The following is an 18,144-nucleotide window of genomic DNA, read 5'->3' on the forward strand; positions in this document are numbered from 1 at the left end:
AAAGGCAGTGTCCTCTCTCTCTGATAACAGAGCGATCCCACCAGTGATCAAAAGGCAGTGTTCTCTCTCTGATAACAGAGTGATCCCACCAGTGATCAAAAGGTAGTGTCCTCTCTCTCATAGAGCGATCCCACCAGTGATCACAAGGCACTGTCCTCTCTCTCATAGAGCAATCCCACCAGTGATCAAAAGGCAGTGTCCTCTCTCTGATAACAGAGTGATCCCACCAGTGATCAAAAGGCAGTGTCCTCTCTCTCTCATAACAGAGTGATCCCACCAGTCATCAAAAGGCAGTGTCCTCTGTCTCTGATAACAGAGTGATCGCACCACTGATCAAAAGGCAGTGTCCTCTCTAATAACAGAGTGATCCCACCAGTGATCAAAAGGCACTGTCCTCTCTCTCATAGAGCGATCCCACCAGTGATCAAAAGGCAGTGTCCTCTCTAATAACAGAGTGATCCCACCAGTGATCAAAAGGCACTGTCCTCTCTATGAGAACAGAGTGATCCCACCAGTGATCACAAGGCAGTGTCCTCTCTCTGATAACAGAGTGATCCCACCAGTGATCAAAAGGCAGTGTCCTCTCTGATAGCAGAGCGATCCCACCAGTGATCAAAAGGCAGTGTCCTCTCTCTCACATAGAGCAATCCCACCAGTGATCAAAAGGCAGTGTCCTCTCTCTCTGATAACAGAGCGATCCCACCAGTGATCAAAATGCAGTGTCCTCTCTCTCATAGAGCAATCCCACCAGTGAACAAAAGGCAGTTTCCCCTCTCTCTGATAACAGAGTGATCCCACCAGTGATCACAAGGAAGTGTCCTCTCTCTCTGATAACGGAGCGATCTCACCAGTGATCACAAGGCAGTTTCCCCTCTCTCTGATAACAGAGTGATCCCACCAGTGATCACAAGGCAGTGTCCTGTCTCTCATAGAGCGATCCCACCAGTGATCAAAAGGCAGTGTCCTCTCTCTCTGATAACAGAGTGATCCCACCAGTCATCAAAAGGCAGTGTCCTCTCTCTCATAGAGCGATTCCACCAGTGATCAAAAGGCAGTGTCCTCTCTCTGATAACAGAGCGATCCCACCAGTGATCAAAAGGCAGTGTCCTCTCTCTGATAACAGAGCGATCCCACCAGTGATCACAAGGCAGTGTCCTCTCTCTCTGATAACAGAGCGATCCCACCAGTGATCAAAAGGCAGTCCTGTCTCTCTGATAACAGAGTGATCTCACCAGTGATCAAAAGGCAGTGTCCTCTCTCTGATAACAGAGCATCTCATAGAGCGATCCCACCAGTGATCAAAAGGCAGTGTCCTCTCTCTGATAACAGAGTGATCCCACCAGTGATCAAAAGGCAGTGTCCTCTCTATGAGAACAGAGTGATCCCACCAGTGATCAAAAGGCAGTGTCCTCTCTCTGATAACAGAGCGATCCCACCAGTGATCCAAAGGCAGTGTCCTCTCTCTCATAGAGCAATCCCACCAGTGATCAAAAGGCAGTGCCCTCTCTCTCTGATAACAGAGTGATCCCACCAGTGATCAAAAGGCAGTGTCCTCTCTATGAGAACAGAGTGATCCCACCAGTGATCAAAAGGCAGTGTCCTCTCTCTGATAACAGAGCGATCCCACCAGTGATCAAAAGGCAGTGTCCTCTCTCTCATAGAGCAATCCCACCAGTGATCAAAAGGCAGTGCCCTCTCTCTCTGATAACAGAGTGATCCCACTAGTGATCAAAAGGCAGTGTCCTCTCTGATACCAGAGCGATTCCACCAGTGATCAAAAGGCAGTGTCCTCTCTCTGATAACAGAGCGATCCCACCAGTGATCAAAAGGCAGTGTCCTCTCTCTGATAACAGAGCGATCCCACCAGTGATCACAAGGCAGTGTCCTCTCTCTCTGATAACAGAGCGATCCCACCAGTGATCAAAAGGCAGTCCTGTCTCTCTGATAACAGAGTGATCTCACCAGTGATCAAAAGGCAGTGTCCTCTCTCTGATAACAGAGCATCTCATAGAGCGATCCCACCAGTGATCAAAAGGCAGTGTCCTCTCTCTGATAACAGAGTGATCCCACCAGTGATCAAAAGGCAGTGTCCTCTCTATGAGAACAGAGTGATCCCACCAGTGATCAAAAGGCAGTGTCCTCTCTCTGATAACAGAGCGATCCCACCAGTGATCCAAAGGCAGTGTCCTCTCTCTCATAGAGCAATCCCACCAGTGATCAAAAGGCAGTGCCCTCTCTCTCTGATAACAGAGTGATCCCACCAGTGATCAAAAGGCAGTGTCCTCTCTATGAGAACAGAGTGATCCCACCAGTGATCAAAAGGCAGTGTCCTCTCTCTGATAACAGAGCGATCCCACCAGTGATCAAAAGGCAGTGTCCTCTCTCTCATAGAGCGATCCCACCAGTGATCAAAAGGCAGTGTCCTCTCTCTCATAGAGCAATCCGACCAGTGATCAAAAGGCAGTGTCCTCTCTATGAGAACAGAGTGATCCCACCAGTGATCAAAAGGCAGTGTCCTCTCTCTGATAACAGAGCGATCCCACCAGTGATCCAAAGGCAGTGTCCTCTCTCTCATAGAGCAATCCCACCAGTGATCAAAAGGCAGTGCCCTCTCTCTCTGATAACAGAGTGATCCCACCAGTGATCAAAAGGCAGTGTCCTCTCTATGAGAACAGAGTGATCCCACCAGTGATCAAAAGGCAGTGTCCTCTCTCTGATAACAGAGCGATCCCACCAGTGATCAAAAGGCAGTGTCCTCTCTCTCATAGAGCAATCCCACCAGTGATCAAAAGGCAGTGCCCTCTCTCTCTGATAACAGAGTGATCCCACTAGTGATCAAAAGGCAGTGTCCTCTCTGATACCAGAGCGATTCCACCAGTGATCAAAAGGCAGTGTCCTCTCTCTGATAACAGAGCGATCCCACCAGTGATCAAAAGGCAGTGTCCTCTCTCTGATAACAGAGCGATCCCACCAGTGATCACAAGGCAGTGTCCTCTCTCTCTGATAACAGAGCGATCCCACCAGTGATCAAAAGGCAGTCCTGTCTCTCTGATAACAGAGTGATCTCACCAGTGATCAAAAGGCAGTGTCCTCTCTCTGATAACAGAGCATCTCATAGAGCGATCCCACCAGTGATCAAAAGGCAGTGTCCTCTCTCTGATAACAGAGTGATCCCACCAGTGATCAAAAGGCAGTGTCCTCTCTATGAGAACAGAGTGATCCCACCAGTGATCAAAAGGCAGTGTCCTCTCTCTGATAACAGAGCGATCCCACCAGTGATCCAAAGGCAGTGTCCTCTCTCTCATAGAGCAATCCCACCAGTGATCAAAAGGCAGTGCCCTCTCTCTCTGATAACAGAGTGATCCCACCAGTGATCAAAAGGCAGTGTCCTCTCTATGAGAACAGAGTGATCCCACCAGTGATCAAAAGGCAGTGTCCTCTCTCTGATAACAGAGCGATCCCACCAGTGATCAAAAGGCAGTGTCCTCTCTCTCATAGAGCAATCCCACCAGTGATCAAAAGGCAGTGCCCTCTCTCTCTGATAACAGAGTGATCCCACTAGTGATCAAAAGGCAGTGTCCTCTCTGATACCAGAGCGATCCCACCAGTGATCACAAGGCAGTGTCCTCTCCCTCATAGAGCGATCCCACCAGTGATCACAAGGCAGTGTCCTCTCCCTCATAGAGCGATCCCACCAGTGATCAAAAGGCAGTGTCCACTCTCTCATAGAGCGATCCCAGCAGTGATCAAAAGGCAGTGTCCTCTGTCTCTGATAACAGAGTGATCCCACCAGTGATCAAAAGGCAGTGTCCTGTCTGATAACAGAGCGATCCCACCAGTGATCAAAAGGTAGTGTCCTCTCTCTCTGATAACAGAGCGATCCCACCAGTGATCAAAAGGCAGTGTCCTCTCTCTCATAGAGCGATTCCACCAGTGATCAAAAGGCAGTGTCCTCTCTCGCTCATAACAGAGTGATCCCACCAGTGATCAAAAGGCAGTGTCCTCTGTCTCTGATAACAGAGTGATCCCACCAGTGATCAAAAGGCAGTGTCCTCTCTCTGATAACAGAGTGATCCCACCAGTGATCAAAAGGCAGTGTCCTCTCTGATAACGGAGCGATCCCACCAGTGATCACAAGGCAGTGTCCTCTCTCTCATAGAGTGATCCCACCAGTGATCAAAAGGCAGTGTCCCCTCTGATAGCAGAGCGATCCCACCAGTGATCACAAGGAAGTGTCCTCTCTCTCTGATAACAGAGTGATCCCACCAGTGATCACAAGGCAGTTTCCTCTCTCTCTGATAACAGAGTGATCCCATCAGTGATCACAAGGCAGTGTCCTGTCTCTCATAGAGCGATCCCACCAGTGATCAAAAGGCAGTGTCCTCTCTCTCTGATAACAGAGTGATCCCACCAGTGATCAAAAGGCAGTGTCCTCTCTCTGATAACAGAGCCATCCCACCAGTGATCAAAAGGCAGTGTCCTCTGTCTGATAACAGAGTGATCCCACCAGTGATCAAAAGGTAGTGTCCTCTCTCTCTGATAACAGAGTGATCCCACCAGTGATCAAAAGGCAGTGTCCTCTTTCTCATAGAGCGACCCCACCAGTGATCAAAAGGCAGTGTCCTCTCTCTCTGATAACAGAGTGATCCCACCAGTGATCAAAAGGCACTGTCCTCTCTCTCATAGAGCGATCCCACCAGTGATCAAAAGGCAGTGTCCTCTCTCTCTGATAATAGAGTGATCCCACCAGTGATCAAAAGCCTGTGTCCTCTCTCTGATAACAGAGCGATCCCACCAGTGATGAAAAGGCAGTGTCTTCTCTCTCTGATAACAGAGTGATCCCACCAGTGATCAAAATGCAGTGTCCTCTCTCTCTGATAACAGAGTGATCCCACTAGTGATCAAAAGGCAGTGTCCTCTCTGATACCAGAGCGATTCCACCAGTGATCAAAAGGCAGTGTCCTCTCTCTGATAACAGAGTGATCCCACCAGTGATCAAAAGGCAGTGTCCTCTCTCTCTGATAACAGAGCGATCCCACCAGTGATCAAAAGGCAGTCCTGTCTCTCTGATAACAGAGTGATCTCACCAGTGATCAAAAGGCAGTGTCCTCTCTCTGATAACAGAGCATCTCATAGAGCGATCCCACCAGTGATCAAAAGGCAGTGTCCTCTCTCTGATAACAGAGTGATCCCACCAGTGATCAAAAGGCAGTGTCCTCTCTATGAGAACAGAGTGATCCCACCAGTGATCAAAAGGCAGTGTCCTCTCTCTGATAACAGAGCGATCCCACCAGTGATCCAAAGGCAGTGTCCTCTCTCTCATAGAGCAATCCCACCAGTGATCAAAAGGCAGTGCCCTCTCTCTCTGATAACAGAGTGATCCCACCAGTGATCAAAAGGCAGTGTCCTCTCTATGAGAACAGAGTGATCCCACCAGTGATCAAAAGGCAGTGTCCTCTCTCTGATAACAGAGCGATCCCACCAGTGATCAAAAGGCAGTGTCCTCTCTCTCATAGAGCGATCCCACCAGTGATCAAAAGGCAGTGTCCTCTCTCTCATAGAGCAATCCGACCAGTGATCAAAAGGCAGTGTCCTCTCTATGAGAACAGAGTGATCCCACCAGTGATCAAAAGGCAGTGTCCTCTCTCTGATAACAGAGCGATCCCACCAGTGATCCAAAGGCAGTGTCCTCTCTCTCATAGAGCAATCCCACCAGTGATCAAAAGGCAGTGCCCTCTCTCTCTGATAACAGAGTGATCCCACCAGTGATCAAAAGGCAGTGTCCTCTCTATGAGAACAGAGTGATCCCACCAGTGATCAAAAGGCAGTGTCCTCTCTCTGATAACAGAGCGATCCCACCAGTGATCAAAAGGCAGTGTCCTCTCTCTCATAGAGCAATCCCACCAGTGATCAAAAGGCAGTGCCCTCTCTCTCTGATAACAGAGTGATCCCACTAGTGATCAAAAGGCAGTGTCCTCTCTGATACCAGAGCGATTCCACCAGTGATCAAAAGGCAGTGTCCTCTCTCTGATAACAGAGCGATCCCACCAGTGATCAAAAGGCAGTGTCCTCTCTCTGATAACAGAGCGATCCCACCAGTGATCACAAGGCAGTGTCCTCTCTCTCTGATAACAGAGCGATCCCACCAGTGATCAAAAGGCAGTCCTGTCTCTCTGATAACAGAGTGATCTCACCAGTGATCAAAAGGCAGTGTCCTCTCTCTGATAACAGAGCATCTCATAGAGCGATCCCACCAGTGATCAAAAGGCAGTGTCCTCTCTCTGATAACAGAGTGATCCCACCAGTGATCAAAAGGCAGTGTCCTCTCTATGAGAACAGAGTGATCCCACCAGTGATCAAAAGGCAGTGTCCTCTCTCTGATAACAGAGCGATCCCACCAGTGATCCAAAGGCAGTGTCCTCTCTCTCATAGAGCAATCCCACCAGTGATCAAAAGGCAGTGCCCTCTCTCTCTGATAACAGAGTGATCCCACCAGTGATCAAAAGGCAGTGTCCTCTCTATGAGAACAGAGTGATCCCACCAGTGATCAAAAGGCAGTGTCCTCTCTCTGATAACAGAGCGATCCCACCAGTGATCAAAAGGCAGTGTCCTCTCTCTCATAGAGCAATCCCACCAGTGATCAAAAGGCAGTGCCCTCTCTCTCTGATAACAGAGTGATCCCACTAGTGATCAAAAGGCAGTGTCCTCTCTGATACCAGAGCGATCCCACCAGTGATCACAAGGCAGTGTCCTCTCCCTCATAGAGCGATCCCACCAGTGATCACAAGGCAGTGTCCTCTCCCTCATAGAGCGATCCCACCAGTGATCAAAAGGCAGTGTCCACTCTCTCATAGAGCGATCCCAGCAGTGATCAAAAGGCAGTGTCCTCTGTCTCTGATAACAGAGTGATCCCACCAGTGATCAAAAGGCAGTGTCCTGTCTGATAACAGAGCGATCCCACCAGTGATCAAAAGGTAGTGTCCTCTCTCTCTGATAACAGAGCGATCCCACCAGTGATCAAAAGGCAGTGTCCTCTCTCTCATAGAGCGATTCCACCAGTGATCAAAAGGCAGTGTCCTCTCTCGCTCATAACAGAGTGATCCCACCAGTGATCAAAAGGCAGTGTCCTCTGTCTCTGATAACAGAGTGATCCCACCAGTGATCAAAAGGCAGTGTCCTCTCTCTGATAACAGAGTGATCCCACCAGTGATCAAAAGGCAGTGTCCTCTCTGATAACGGAGCGATCCCACCAGTGATCACAAGGCAGTGTCCTCTCTCTCATAGAGTGATCCCACCAGTGATCAAAAGGCAGTGTCCCCTCTGATAGCAGAGCGATCCCACCAGTGATCACAAGGAAGTGTCCTCTCTCTCTGATAACAGAGTGATCCCACCAGTGATCACAAGGCAGTTTCCTCTCTCTCTGATAACAGAGTGATCCCATCAGTGATCACAAGGCAGTGTCCTGTCTCTCATAGAGCGATCCCACCAGTGATCAAAAGGCAGTGTCCTCTCTCTCTGATAACAGAGTGATCCCACCAGTGATCAAAAGGCAGTGTCCTCTCTCTGATAACAGAGCCATCCCACCAGTGATCAAAAGGCAGTGTCCTCTGTCTGATAACAGAGTGATCCCACCAGTGATCAAAAGGTAGTGTCCTCTCTCTCTGATAACAGAGTGATCCCACCAGTGATCAAAAGGCAGTGTCCTCTTTCTCATAGAGCGACCCCACCAGTGATCAAAAGGCAGTGTCCTCTCTCTCTGATAACAGAGTGATCCCACCAGTGATCAAAAGGCACTGTCCTCTCTCTCATAGAGCGATCCCACCAGTGATCAAAAGGCAGTGTCCTCTCTCTCTGATAATAGAGTGATCCCACCAGTGATCAAAAGCCTGTGTCCTCTCTCTGATAACAGAGCGATCCCACCAGTGATGAAAAGGCAGTGTCCTCTCTCTCTGATAACAGAGTGATCCCACCAGTGATCAAAATGCAGTGTCCTCTCTCTCATAGAGCGATCCCACCAGTGATCAAAAGGCAGTGTCCTCTCTCTGATAACAGAGTGATCCCACCAGTGATCAAAAGGCAGTGTCCTCTCTCTGATAACAGAGTGATCCCACCAGTGATCAAAAGGCAGTGTCCTCTCTCTGATAACGGAGCGATCCCACCAGTGATCACAAGGCAGTGTTCTCTCTCTCTGGTAACAGAGTGATCCCACCAGTGATCACAAGGCAGTGTCCTCTCTCTCATAGAGCAATCCCACCAGTGATCAAAAGGCAGTGTCCTCTCTCTCTGATAACAGAGCGATCCCACCAGTGATCAAAAGGCAGTGTCCTCTCTCTGATAACAGAGTGATCCCACCAGTGATCACAAGGCAGTGTCCTCTCTCTCATAGAGTGATCCCACCAGTGATCAAAAGGCAGTGTCCTCTCTCTGATAACAGAGTGATCCCACCAGTGATCAAAAGGCAGTGTCCTCTCTCTGATAACAGAGTGATCCCACCAGTGATCAAAAGGCAGTGTCCTCTCTGATAACGGAGCGATCCCACCAGTGATCACAAGGCAGTGTTCTCTCTCTCTGATAACAGAGTGATCCCACCAGTGATCACAAGGCAGTGTCCTCTCTCTCATAGAGCAAACCCACCAGTGATCAAAAGGCAGTGTCCTCTCTCTCTGATAACAGAGCGATCCCACCAGTGATCAAAAGGCAGTGTCCTTTCTCTGATAACAGAGTGATCCCACCAGTGATCACAAGGCAGTGTCCTGTCTCTCATAGAGCGATCCCACCAGTGATCAAAAGGCAGTGTCCTCTCTCTCTGATAACGGAGCGATCCCACCAGTGATCACAAGGCAGTGTCCTCTCTCTCATAGAGTGATCCCACCAGTGATCAAAAGGCAGTGTCCTCTCTCTCTGATAACAGAGTGATCCCACCAGTGATCACAAGGAAGTGTCCTCTCTCTCTGATAACAGAGCGATCCCACCAGTGATCAAAAGGCAGTGTCCTCTCTCTCTGATAACAGAGTGATCCCACGGCAGTGTCCTCTCTCTCATAGAGTGATCCCACCAGTGATCAAAAGGCAGTGTCCTCTCTCTCTGATAACAGAGTGATCCCACCAGTGATCACAAGGCAGTGTCCTCTCTCTGTGATAACAGAGTGATCCCACCAGTGATCAAAAGGCAGTGTCCTCTCTGATACCGGAGCGATCCCACCAGTGATCACAAGGCAGTGTCCTCTCTCTCATAGAGTGATCCCACCAGTGATCAAAAGGCAGTGTCCCCTCTGATAGCAGAGCGATCCCACCAGTGATCACAAGGAAGTGACCTCTCTCTCTGATAACAGAGTGATCCCATCAGTGATCACAAGGCAGTGTCCTGTCTCTCATAGAGCGATCCCACCAGTGATCAAAAGGCAGTGTCCTCTCTCTCTGATAACAGAGTGATCCCACCAGTGATCAAAAGGCAGTGTCCTCTCTCTGATAACAGAGCCATCCCACCAGTGATCAAAAGGCATTGTCCTCTGTCTGATAACAGAGTGATCCCACCAGTGATCAAAAGGTAGTGTCCTCTCTCTCTGATAACAGAGTGATCCCACCAGTGATCAAAAGGCAGTGTCCTCTTTCTCATAGAGTGATCCCACCAGTGATCAAAAGCCTGTATCCTCTCTCTGATAACAGAGCGATCCCACCAGTGATCAAAAGGCAGTGTCCTCTCTCTCTGATAACAGAGTGATCCCACCAGTGATCAAAATGCAGTGTCGTCTCTCTCATAGAGCGATCCCACCAGTGATCAAAAGGCAGTGTCCTCTCTCTGATAACAGAGTGATCCCACCAGTGATCAAAAGGCAGTGTCCTCTCTCTGATAACAGAGTGATCCCACCAGTGATCAAAAGGCAGTGTCCTCTCTCTGATAACGGAGCGATCCCACCAGTGATCACAAGGCAGTGTTCTCTCTCTCTGATAACAGAGTGATCCCACCAGTGATCACAAGGCAGTGTCCTCTCTCTCATAGAGCAATCCCACCAGTGATCAAAAGGCAGTGTCCTCTCTCTCTGATAACAGAGCGATCCCACCAGTGATCAAAAGGCAGTGTCCTCTCTCTGATAACAGAGTGATCCCACCAGTGATCACAAGGCAGTGTCCTGTCTCTCATAGAGCGATCCCACCAGTGATCACAATGCAGTGTTCTCTCTCTCTGATAACAGAGTGATCCCACCAGTGATCACAAGGCAGTGTCCTCTCTCTCATAGAGTAATCCCACCAGTGATCAAAAGGCAGTGTCCTCTCTCTCTGATAACAGAGCAATCCCACCAGTGATCAAAAGGCAGTGTCCTCTCTCTGATAACAGAGTGATCCCACCAGTGATCACAAGGCAGTGTCCTCTCTCTCATAGAGCGATCCCACCAGTGATCAAAAGACAGTGTCCTCTCTCTGATAACAGAGTGATCCCACCAGTGATCAAAAGGCAGTGTCCTCTCTGATAACGGAGCGATCCCACCAGTGATCACAAGGCAGTGTTCTCTCTCTCTGATAACAGAGTGATCCCACCAGTGATCACAAGGCAGTGTCCTCTCTCTCATAGAGCAATCCCACCAGTGATCAAAAGGCAGTGTCCTCTCTCTCTGATAACAGAGCGATCCCACCAGTGATCAAAAGGCAGTGTCCTCTCTCTGATAACAGAGTGATCCCACCAGTGATCACAAGACAGTGTCCTGTCTCTCATAGAGCGATCCCACCAGTGATCAAAAGGCAGTGTCCTCTCTCTCTGATAACGGAGCGATCCCACCAGTGATCACAAGGCAGTGTCCTCTCTCTCATAGAGTGATCCCACCAGTGATCAAAAGGCAGTGTTCGCTCTCTCTGATAACAGAGCGATCCCACCAGTGATCAAAAGGCAGTGTCCTCTGTCTCTGATAACAGAGCGATCCCACCAGTGATCAAAAGGCAGGCTCTCACCTTTGGCACCGGCCTCTATGTTTTGTCCTCCCTCATCTCTTTAATCAGCGGATAATAGAAGCTTTAATCGGTGAAATGGACTTGAACATTGGCTCATAACCCGTCTTGTAGCCTTCTCGCCACGAAGTTTGTGCACAGTGCCTCTGTCTTCCGGAATCCTCTTGGGGAGTGCAGAGTGCTGAAGCACTCCAAAGTGCAAATCATAGGCTCCAACAGTTCCAGAATCACATTCATGAGGAAAAAGAAACATACAAGACATAAAAGAAGTGAAATATATGGTTTCATGGTCTATATAGAAGGATTTATACGTAGTTACCATCTTGACCGGAGGCTCTTTGCTTGTGACTCATTGCTTTGCTAAACTTAAAGAAAGGTGCTAACATGGATAGAGGATTGGCTGATTGGCAGGAGGCAAAGAGGAGGATTCTAGGGGGCTTTTCTGGTTGGCTGCTGGTGTGTCACAGGGGTCTGTGTTGGCACTGATTGTTTTCACGTTGTACGTCAACGATTTGGAAATGATGAATTTGTGGCTAGTTTTGTGGACAGTATAGTGAAGGTGCAGGTAGTGTTGAGGAAAAAGGGAGGGAGCCTTAAACAGATTGGGAGAATGGAAAGAAGTGGAAGATGTATCGTTAGGGAAGTATGTTCATGCACTTTGGAGGAAGAAATAAAGGCATGAACTATTTTATAAATGGGGAGAAAATTGAGAAATCAGAGGTGCAAAGGGAAATGGGAGTCCTCAGTTGGAGTATTATGAGCTGTTTTGGGCCCCTTATCTATAAAGGATGTGCTGGTATTGGAGGAGCATTTGAGGTCTGTCTTCGAGTTTAGAAGAATTACTGGGTATCTCATTGAAACCTATCGAAACCCATTGAAACCCTCAGTAGAGTGGATGTGGAGAAGGTGTTTCCCACAGTGGGGGAATCTTGGACCAGAAGGGACAACCTCAGAATAGAGGGGTGTCCATTTAGAACAAAGATGAGGAAAAATTGGTGAATCAGTGGAATTCATTGCCAGGGGTGTCTGTGGAGGCCAAATCATTGGGTATGTTTAAGGCGGAGGCTAGTAGGTTCTTGATTAGTCAGGGTGTCGAAGGTTACCAGGAGAAAGCAGGAGAGTGGCGTTGAGAGAGTTAATAACTCAGCCATAACAGAATAGCAGAGAAGACTCGATGGGCTGAATGGCAGAATTCTGCTGCTACGTCTTATAAATGAGTAGCATCACAACAAAAATATACAGATTTTCTGCAAGGCAATACAATTAGGACTAAAAGCAGTCATGGTGTGTTGAACTATACTGACCAGGCTGTGCCCATTGTTTCAAGTAGGGAATGGTTGAAGGGAGGTAGCTATGGTCAGCAGGGACAGATTGGGCCGAAGGGCCTGTATCTGTGCTGTATTGCTCTGTCGCTGTCTCACTGTTTTGGTTGCCTCGTGGTAGTAGAAGCAATCCCGAGAATCTGGCCTTTGAGGTTCGGTTCCGTTCTTTAAACAGCTACCGAGCTCCCGAAACTCATGGAGGAAGACCTCATTGATCTGCCAACCCAAGTAGTTGAGTTTGTGGAGTCTGGAGCCAGTGGGGGGATTTCTGTGGTGGTGTTCACAGGCTCTGGGCTGTGTTTGGGGATCTGGGAGTGATAGGAATGTTCTGGTGTTCAGGGTTGGGGTTGACGGTGTGTGTACAGCACTGATGATGTCTATTGGTAGTCACAGATACTCACAGGTACTCATTGGTAAACATGGGACTGATGTGTAGTGGTACTGATGGGGATAGGAACAATTGACATGGGATATTTCTGACAGTGTGTTCGTACTGATGGGGTCATGCAGGACTGATGTATGACTGATCTCACTGCTTATGTTGGTACCAGCAGGACATGCGAGACTGACGGGTCACCCATAACTGACGGCGTGTGCTTTACTGCCGGAGGCACCCAAAACTGACAGGTGCACGTGGGACTGTCATGTGTGTTTGATTGCGACACGGGACTGACACTTCGTTTGACCAATACGGGACTGACGGCTGCAGAAGTGATTGCAGTGTGCGTTTGATGGGGCATGCGGGATGGGTTGGTGCACGGGGACTGACACTGTGAGTTTGACTGACGGGGAATGTGGCACTGAATGTACACCTCACTGATAAGCCATGCCGTGCCGTGCACAGGAGGCGAAGGAGGCTCTGGAGGCTCGGGACCACTACATGGAGGAGATGGCAGACACAGCGGATGCCATTGAGATGGCAACGCTGGACAAGGAGATGGCGGAGGAGCGGGCGGAGTCCCTGCAGCAGGAAGTGGATGGGCTGAAGGAGCGGGTGGATGAGCTCAGCACCGACCTGGAGATCCTCAAGCACGAGATCGAGGAAAAGGGTAGGGGTGCTGAGTGCCGTGCTGCTGGAGGCTTCCTCCCACTGCGGGATGTGCGACCCACTGCGCACCGCGTTATCATCCCAACCCATCCCAACCAAGGTTCCAACCTCGCCAATGAGCATGTGACCCCCTTACCCCATGAGATTTGTGTGTGGGGGAGCTGAGGTATCGTGTGTGGGGTTGTGGAATGGAGTACCCTGGGGGTGGGTAATGTCTGGAATGAGAGGATTGTGGAATGGGTGGGGGTGTGGAATGGAGTACCCTGGGGGTGGGTAATGTCTGGAATGAGAGGATTGTGGAATGAGTGGGGGTGTGGAATGGAGTACCCTGGGGGTGGGTAATGTCCGGAATGTGAAGAGTGTGGAATGGGTGGGGGTGTGGAATGGAGTACCCTGGGGGTGGGTAATGTCCGGAATGTGGGGAGGGTGGAATGGGTGGGGAGTGTCGAATGGAGTACCCTGAGGGTGGATAATGTCCGGAATGTGAGGAGAGTCGATACGGTGGGGGGTGTGGATTGGGATGTTTAAATAGTTAGGATGGATTAAATAGGCTGACTGGTCTGCAATTTTTTAATGACCTTTAAGTTACCGGGAGAATTGATGAAGGCAAGGCAGTGAATCTTTGTCTTCGGAGACTTTAGCAAGGCCTTTGACAAGTTCCTGCTTGGGAGATTGGTCAAGAAAGTTCAGTCGCTTGGTATTTGGTTTAGGACAGTAAATTGGATTAGATATTAGCTTCCTGGGAGAAGCCAGGCAGTAGAAGGTTGCCTGTCTGACTGGAGGCCTGCGACCAGTGGTGTGCCACAGGGATCTGTGCTGGGTCCATTGTTTCCCAGTATTTGCAGTCCCGGACGACTTCCACATCTGTTCCTGTGATGGAGATGGGAATGCAGGGTGTTTTCACCTTCCTAAAGTCCACCATCAGCTCCCTTGCCATAGTGATGTTGAGCTGCAGGTGATCCAGCCGGCACCACTCAACAGTTGTTCACCACTCTTCTGTACTCAGCCTCAATTGTGAGTCATCCAATAACCCCTGCAGGTGGCAGGACTCCCAGTTGTATCTGAAGTCTGAGGTGTAGATAGTGACAGGAACGGGGACAGGACAGTCCCCTGGGCTGCTAACCCCAGTATCTGATACACAGCTCTGCAATCTCTCATACTGTGGCTGTCTGACCAGGTAGTCTGTAATCCAGGACGCCACAGGAACATCCACCTGCATCTCTGTGAGCTTATTCCCTAGTAAAGCAGGTCATATGGTGCTTAAAGCAGTGCAGGAATCAAAGAACATGATTTTCACAGTGCTGCCTGGTTCATCCAGATGGGTGTAAGCTCGTAGAAGCAGGGAGATAATGGCACCCTCAACTCCAGTAGGTGGTTGGTCAGCAAACTGCAGGGCATCCTGTGATGGATTTACGATAATCCGGAGATGTGTCAGGGCTAGTCTTTCTGATGATTTCATAACATGTGAGGACAGTGCTACTGGTCTCTAGTCACTCGGCGTGGTGGGACATGTCTTCTTGGGTCGTGGAACTAGGCAGGATGCTTTGCACAGCACAGGGACCCTGTCCAAGCTCAGGCTCAAATTAAAGATGTGTTGAAAGACTGCACACACCTTGAGTACCCTTGGGCTGATGCTGTCCAGGCCCATAGCCTAGCCTAGGTGAAGTCTGCTGAACTCTCTTGTTACGCGCTCAGTAGTGACAGCCCATGTGTCTGTGGTCATGGGCTCTCCAGTGTCCTTGAAAAGAGACGGAGGGTAAAGGTTGAGAGGGGAGAGACTGGGATGGATGGGTTGAGAGGGGAGAGACTGGGGTGAATGGACCGTAGAGGGGAGAGACTGGGGTGGATGGGTTGAGAGGGGAGAGACTGGGGTGGATGGAGTGTAGAGGGAAGGGACTGGGGTGGATGGGTTGAGAGGGGAGAGACTGGGGTGGATGGGTTGAGAGGGGAGAGACTGGGGTGGATGGGTTGTAGAGGGGAGAGACTGGGGTGGATGGGTTGTAGAGGGGAGAGACTGGGGTGGATAGGTTGAGAGGGGAGAGACTGGGGTGGATGGGTTGAGACGGGAGAAGCTGGGGTGGATGGATTGAGACGGGAGAAGCTGGGGTGGATGGGTTGTAGAGGGGAGAGACTGGGGTGGATGGGTTGAGGGGAGAGACTGGGGTGGATGGGTTGAGACGGGAGAAGCTGGGGTGGATGGGTTGTAGAGGGGAGAGACTGGGGTGGATGGGTTGAGAGGGGAGAGACTGGGGTGGATGGGTTGAGAGGGGAGAGACTGGGGTGGATGGGTTGTAGAGGGGAGAGACTAGGGTGGATGGGTTGAGAGGGGAGAGACTGGGATGGATGGGTTGAGAGGGGAGAGACTGGGGTGGATGGGTTGAGAGGGGAGAGACGGGTGGATGGGTTGAGAGGGGAGAGACTGGGGTGGATGGACTGTAGAGGGGAGAGACTGGGGTGGATGGGTTGAGACAGGAGAAGCTGGGGTGGATGGGTTGAGAGGGGAGAGACTGGGGTGGATGGGTTGAGACGGGAGAAGCTGTACATAGAATAGTAGAGCACAGTACAGGCCCTTCGGGCCACAATGTTGTGCTGACCCTTAAACCCTGCATCCCATATAACCCCCCGCCTTAAATTCCTCCATATACCTGCCCTGTAGTCTCTTAAACTTCACTAGGGTATCTGCCTCCACCACTGGCTCAGGCAGTACATTCCATGCACCAACCACTCTCTGAGTAAAAAACCTTCCTCTAATATCCCCCTTTGAACTTCCCACCCCTTACCTTAAATCCATGTCCTTTTGTATTGAGCAGTGGTGCCCTGGTGAAGAGGCGCTGGCTATCCACTCTATATTCCTCTTAACCATTTATTTCATCATCTAAATCACCCAAAACCAACCTCTGCAGAACACAGCGAGTCACTGTCAGCCAACTGGACAAGGATCTTTTTATTTCTACTCCTGCCTTTTTCCAATCAGCCAATACTCTAATCATGTTAATAATTTTCCTGTAATACCATGGGCGCTGAACTTGGTAAGCAGCCTCGTGTGTTGCGCCTTATTAAAGGCCTTCTGAAAGTCCAAATATACAACATTCACTGCATGCCTTTTATCTATCCTACTTGTAATCTCCTCAAAGAATTCCGACAGGTTCTTCAGACAGGATTTTCCCTGAAGGAAACCATGCTGACTTTGTACTTTCTTGTCCTGTGTCACCCTGTTCTTAACAATTGACTCTAACATCTTCCCAACCACTGAGGTCAGGTTAACTGGTCTATAATTTCCTTTCTGCTGCCTTCATCTTTTCTTAGGGTGGAGTGACATTTTGCCTAGTGGACTTGGCCTCCACCGAGTCTGTAGGAGAGTATTCCACAGATTTACTACTCTGGTTTAAAAAAAATTCCTCCTTACCTCTGTTCTAAAGGGTCATCCTTCAATTCTGAGGCTGTGCCCTCTAGTTCTGGATATCCCACCATGGGAAACATCCTCTCCACATCCACCACATCTAGTCCTTTCAACATTCTGTAGGTTTCAATGAGATCTCCCCGCATTCTTCTAAATTCCAGTGACTACAGGCCCAAAGCTGCCAAACATTCCTCACATGTTAACCCCTTCATTCCCATGAATCATCCTTGTCATTGGAGAGAGTCCAGAGGAGGTTCACATCCTTTCTGAGATATGGATAGGGCCCAAAACTGTTGACAATACTCCAAGTGCAGCCTGACTAGAATCTTATAAAGGCCGAGCATTGTCGCCTTGCTTTTACATTCTCTTCCCCCTGAAATAAAAACCAACATTGCATTTGCCTTCTTTACCACAGACTCAACCTGTAAATTAACCTTGTGGGAGTCTTGCACGAGGTCTGCTAAGTACCTCTGCATCTCTGATGTTTGAACCTTCTCCCCATTTAGATAGTAGTCTGCACTATTGTTCCTTTTCCCAAAATCCATTATCGTACATTTCCCTTTACAGAAACGATGTTGACTTTGACTTATTTTATCATTAATCTCCAAGTACCTCAAAACTTTGTCCTTAATAATAGACTGCAACACTTTCCAACCACTGAGGTTAGGTTAACTGGCTTCTAATTTCCTTTTTTTGCCTTCCTCCCTTCTTAAACAGTGGAGTGACATTTGCAATCATCCAGTCCTCTGGGACATGCCAGAAACAAGTGATTCTTGAAAGACCATAACCATTGCATCTGTTATCTCTTCAGCAACCTCTCTCAGGACTCTGGGATGTAGTCCATCTGGTCCAGGTGACCTATCCACCTTAAGACCTTTGAGTTTGCCTAGCACTTTTTCCTTTGTTGTAGCAACGGCACTCACTCCTGCCCCCTGACACTCATAGACTTCTGCCATACTGCTTGTGTTTTCCACAGTGAAGAAGGATGTGAAGTACCCATTAAGTGCATAAGAACATAACAAATAGGAGCAGGAGTTGGCCATCTATCCCATCGAGCCTGCCCCGCCATTCAATAAGATCATGGCTGATCTGTCCTTAAACTCAGTTCCATCTACCTGCCTTTTCCCTATAACCCTTAATTCCCCTACTGTGTAAAAAGTCTATCTAACTGTTTCTTAAATATATTCAGTGAAGAAGCCTCAACTGCTTCCCTGGGCAGAAAATTCCACAGATTCACCACTCTCTGGGAGAAACAGTTTCTCCTCATTTTCATCCTAAATCTTCTCCCCTGAATCTTGAGGCAATGTCCCCTAGTTTTAGTCTCACCTACCAATGGAAACAACTTTCCTACTTCTATCTAATCTATCCCTTTTAAAAATTTGTATATTTCTATAAGATCCCCTCTCATTCTTCTGAATTCCAGAGAGTATAGTC

General features: G+C 49.1%; 1 protein-coding gene across 3 annotated transcripts in view; it reads left to right on the forward strand.

Annotated features, from left to right (window-relative positions):
* LOC140196914 (dynactin subunit 1-like) overlaps window positions 1–18,144 on the forward strand; it is a 379,455-nt gene that overhangs the window by 254,125 nt on the left and 107,186 nt on the right. For all 3 annotated transcript variants that reach the window (XM_072256848.1, XM_072256849.1, XM_072256847.1), the window contains one exon: window positions 13,107–13,311. In XM_072256848.1, the coding sequence (XP_072112949.1) occupies window positions 13,107–13,311 (205 nt within the window). The remainder of the gene's footprint in view (window positions 1–13,106; window positions 13,312–18,144) is intronic.

This window comes from Mobula birostris, chromosome 4, assembly GCF_030028105.1.
Source record: "Mobula birostris isolate sMobBir1 chromosome 4, sMobBir1.hap1, whole genome shotgun sequence".
Lineage (NCBI taxonomy): Eukaryota > Metazoa > Chordata > Chondrichthyes > Myliobatiformes > Myliobatidae > Mobula > Mobula birostris.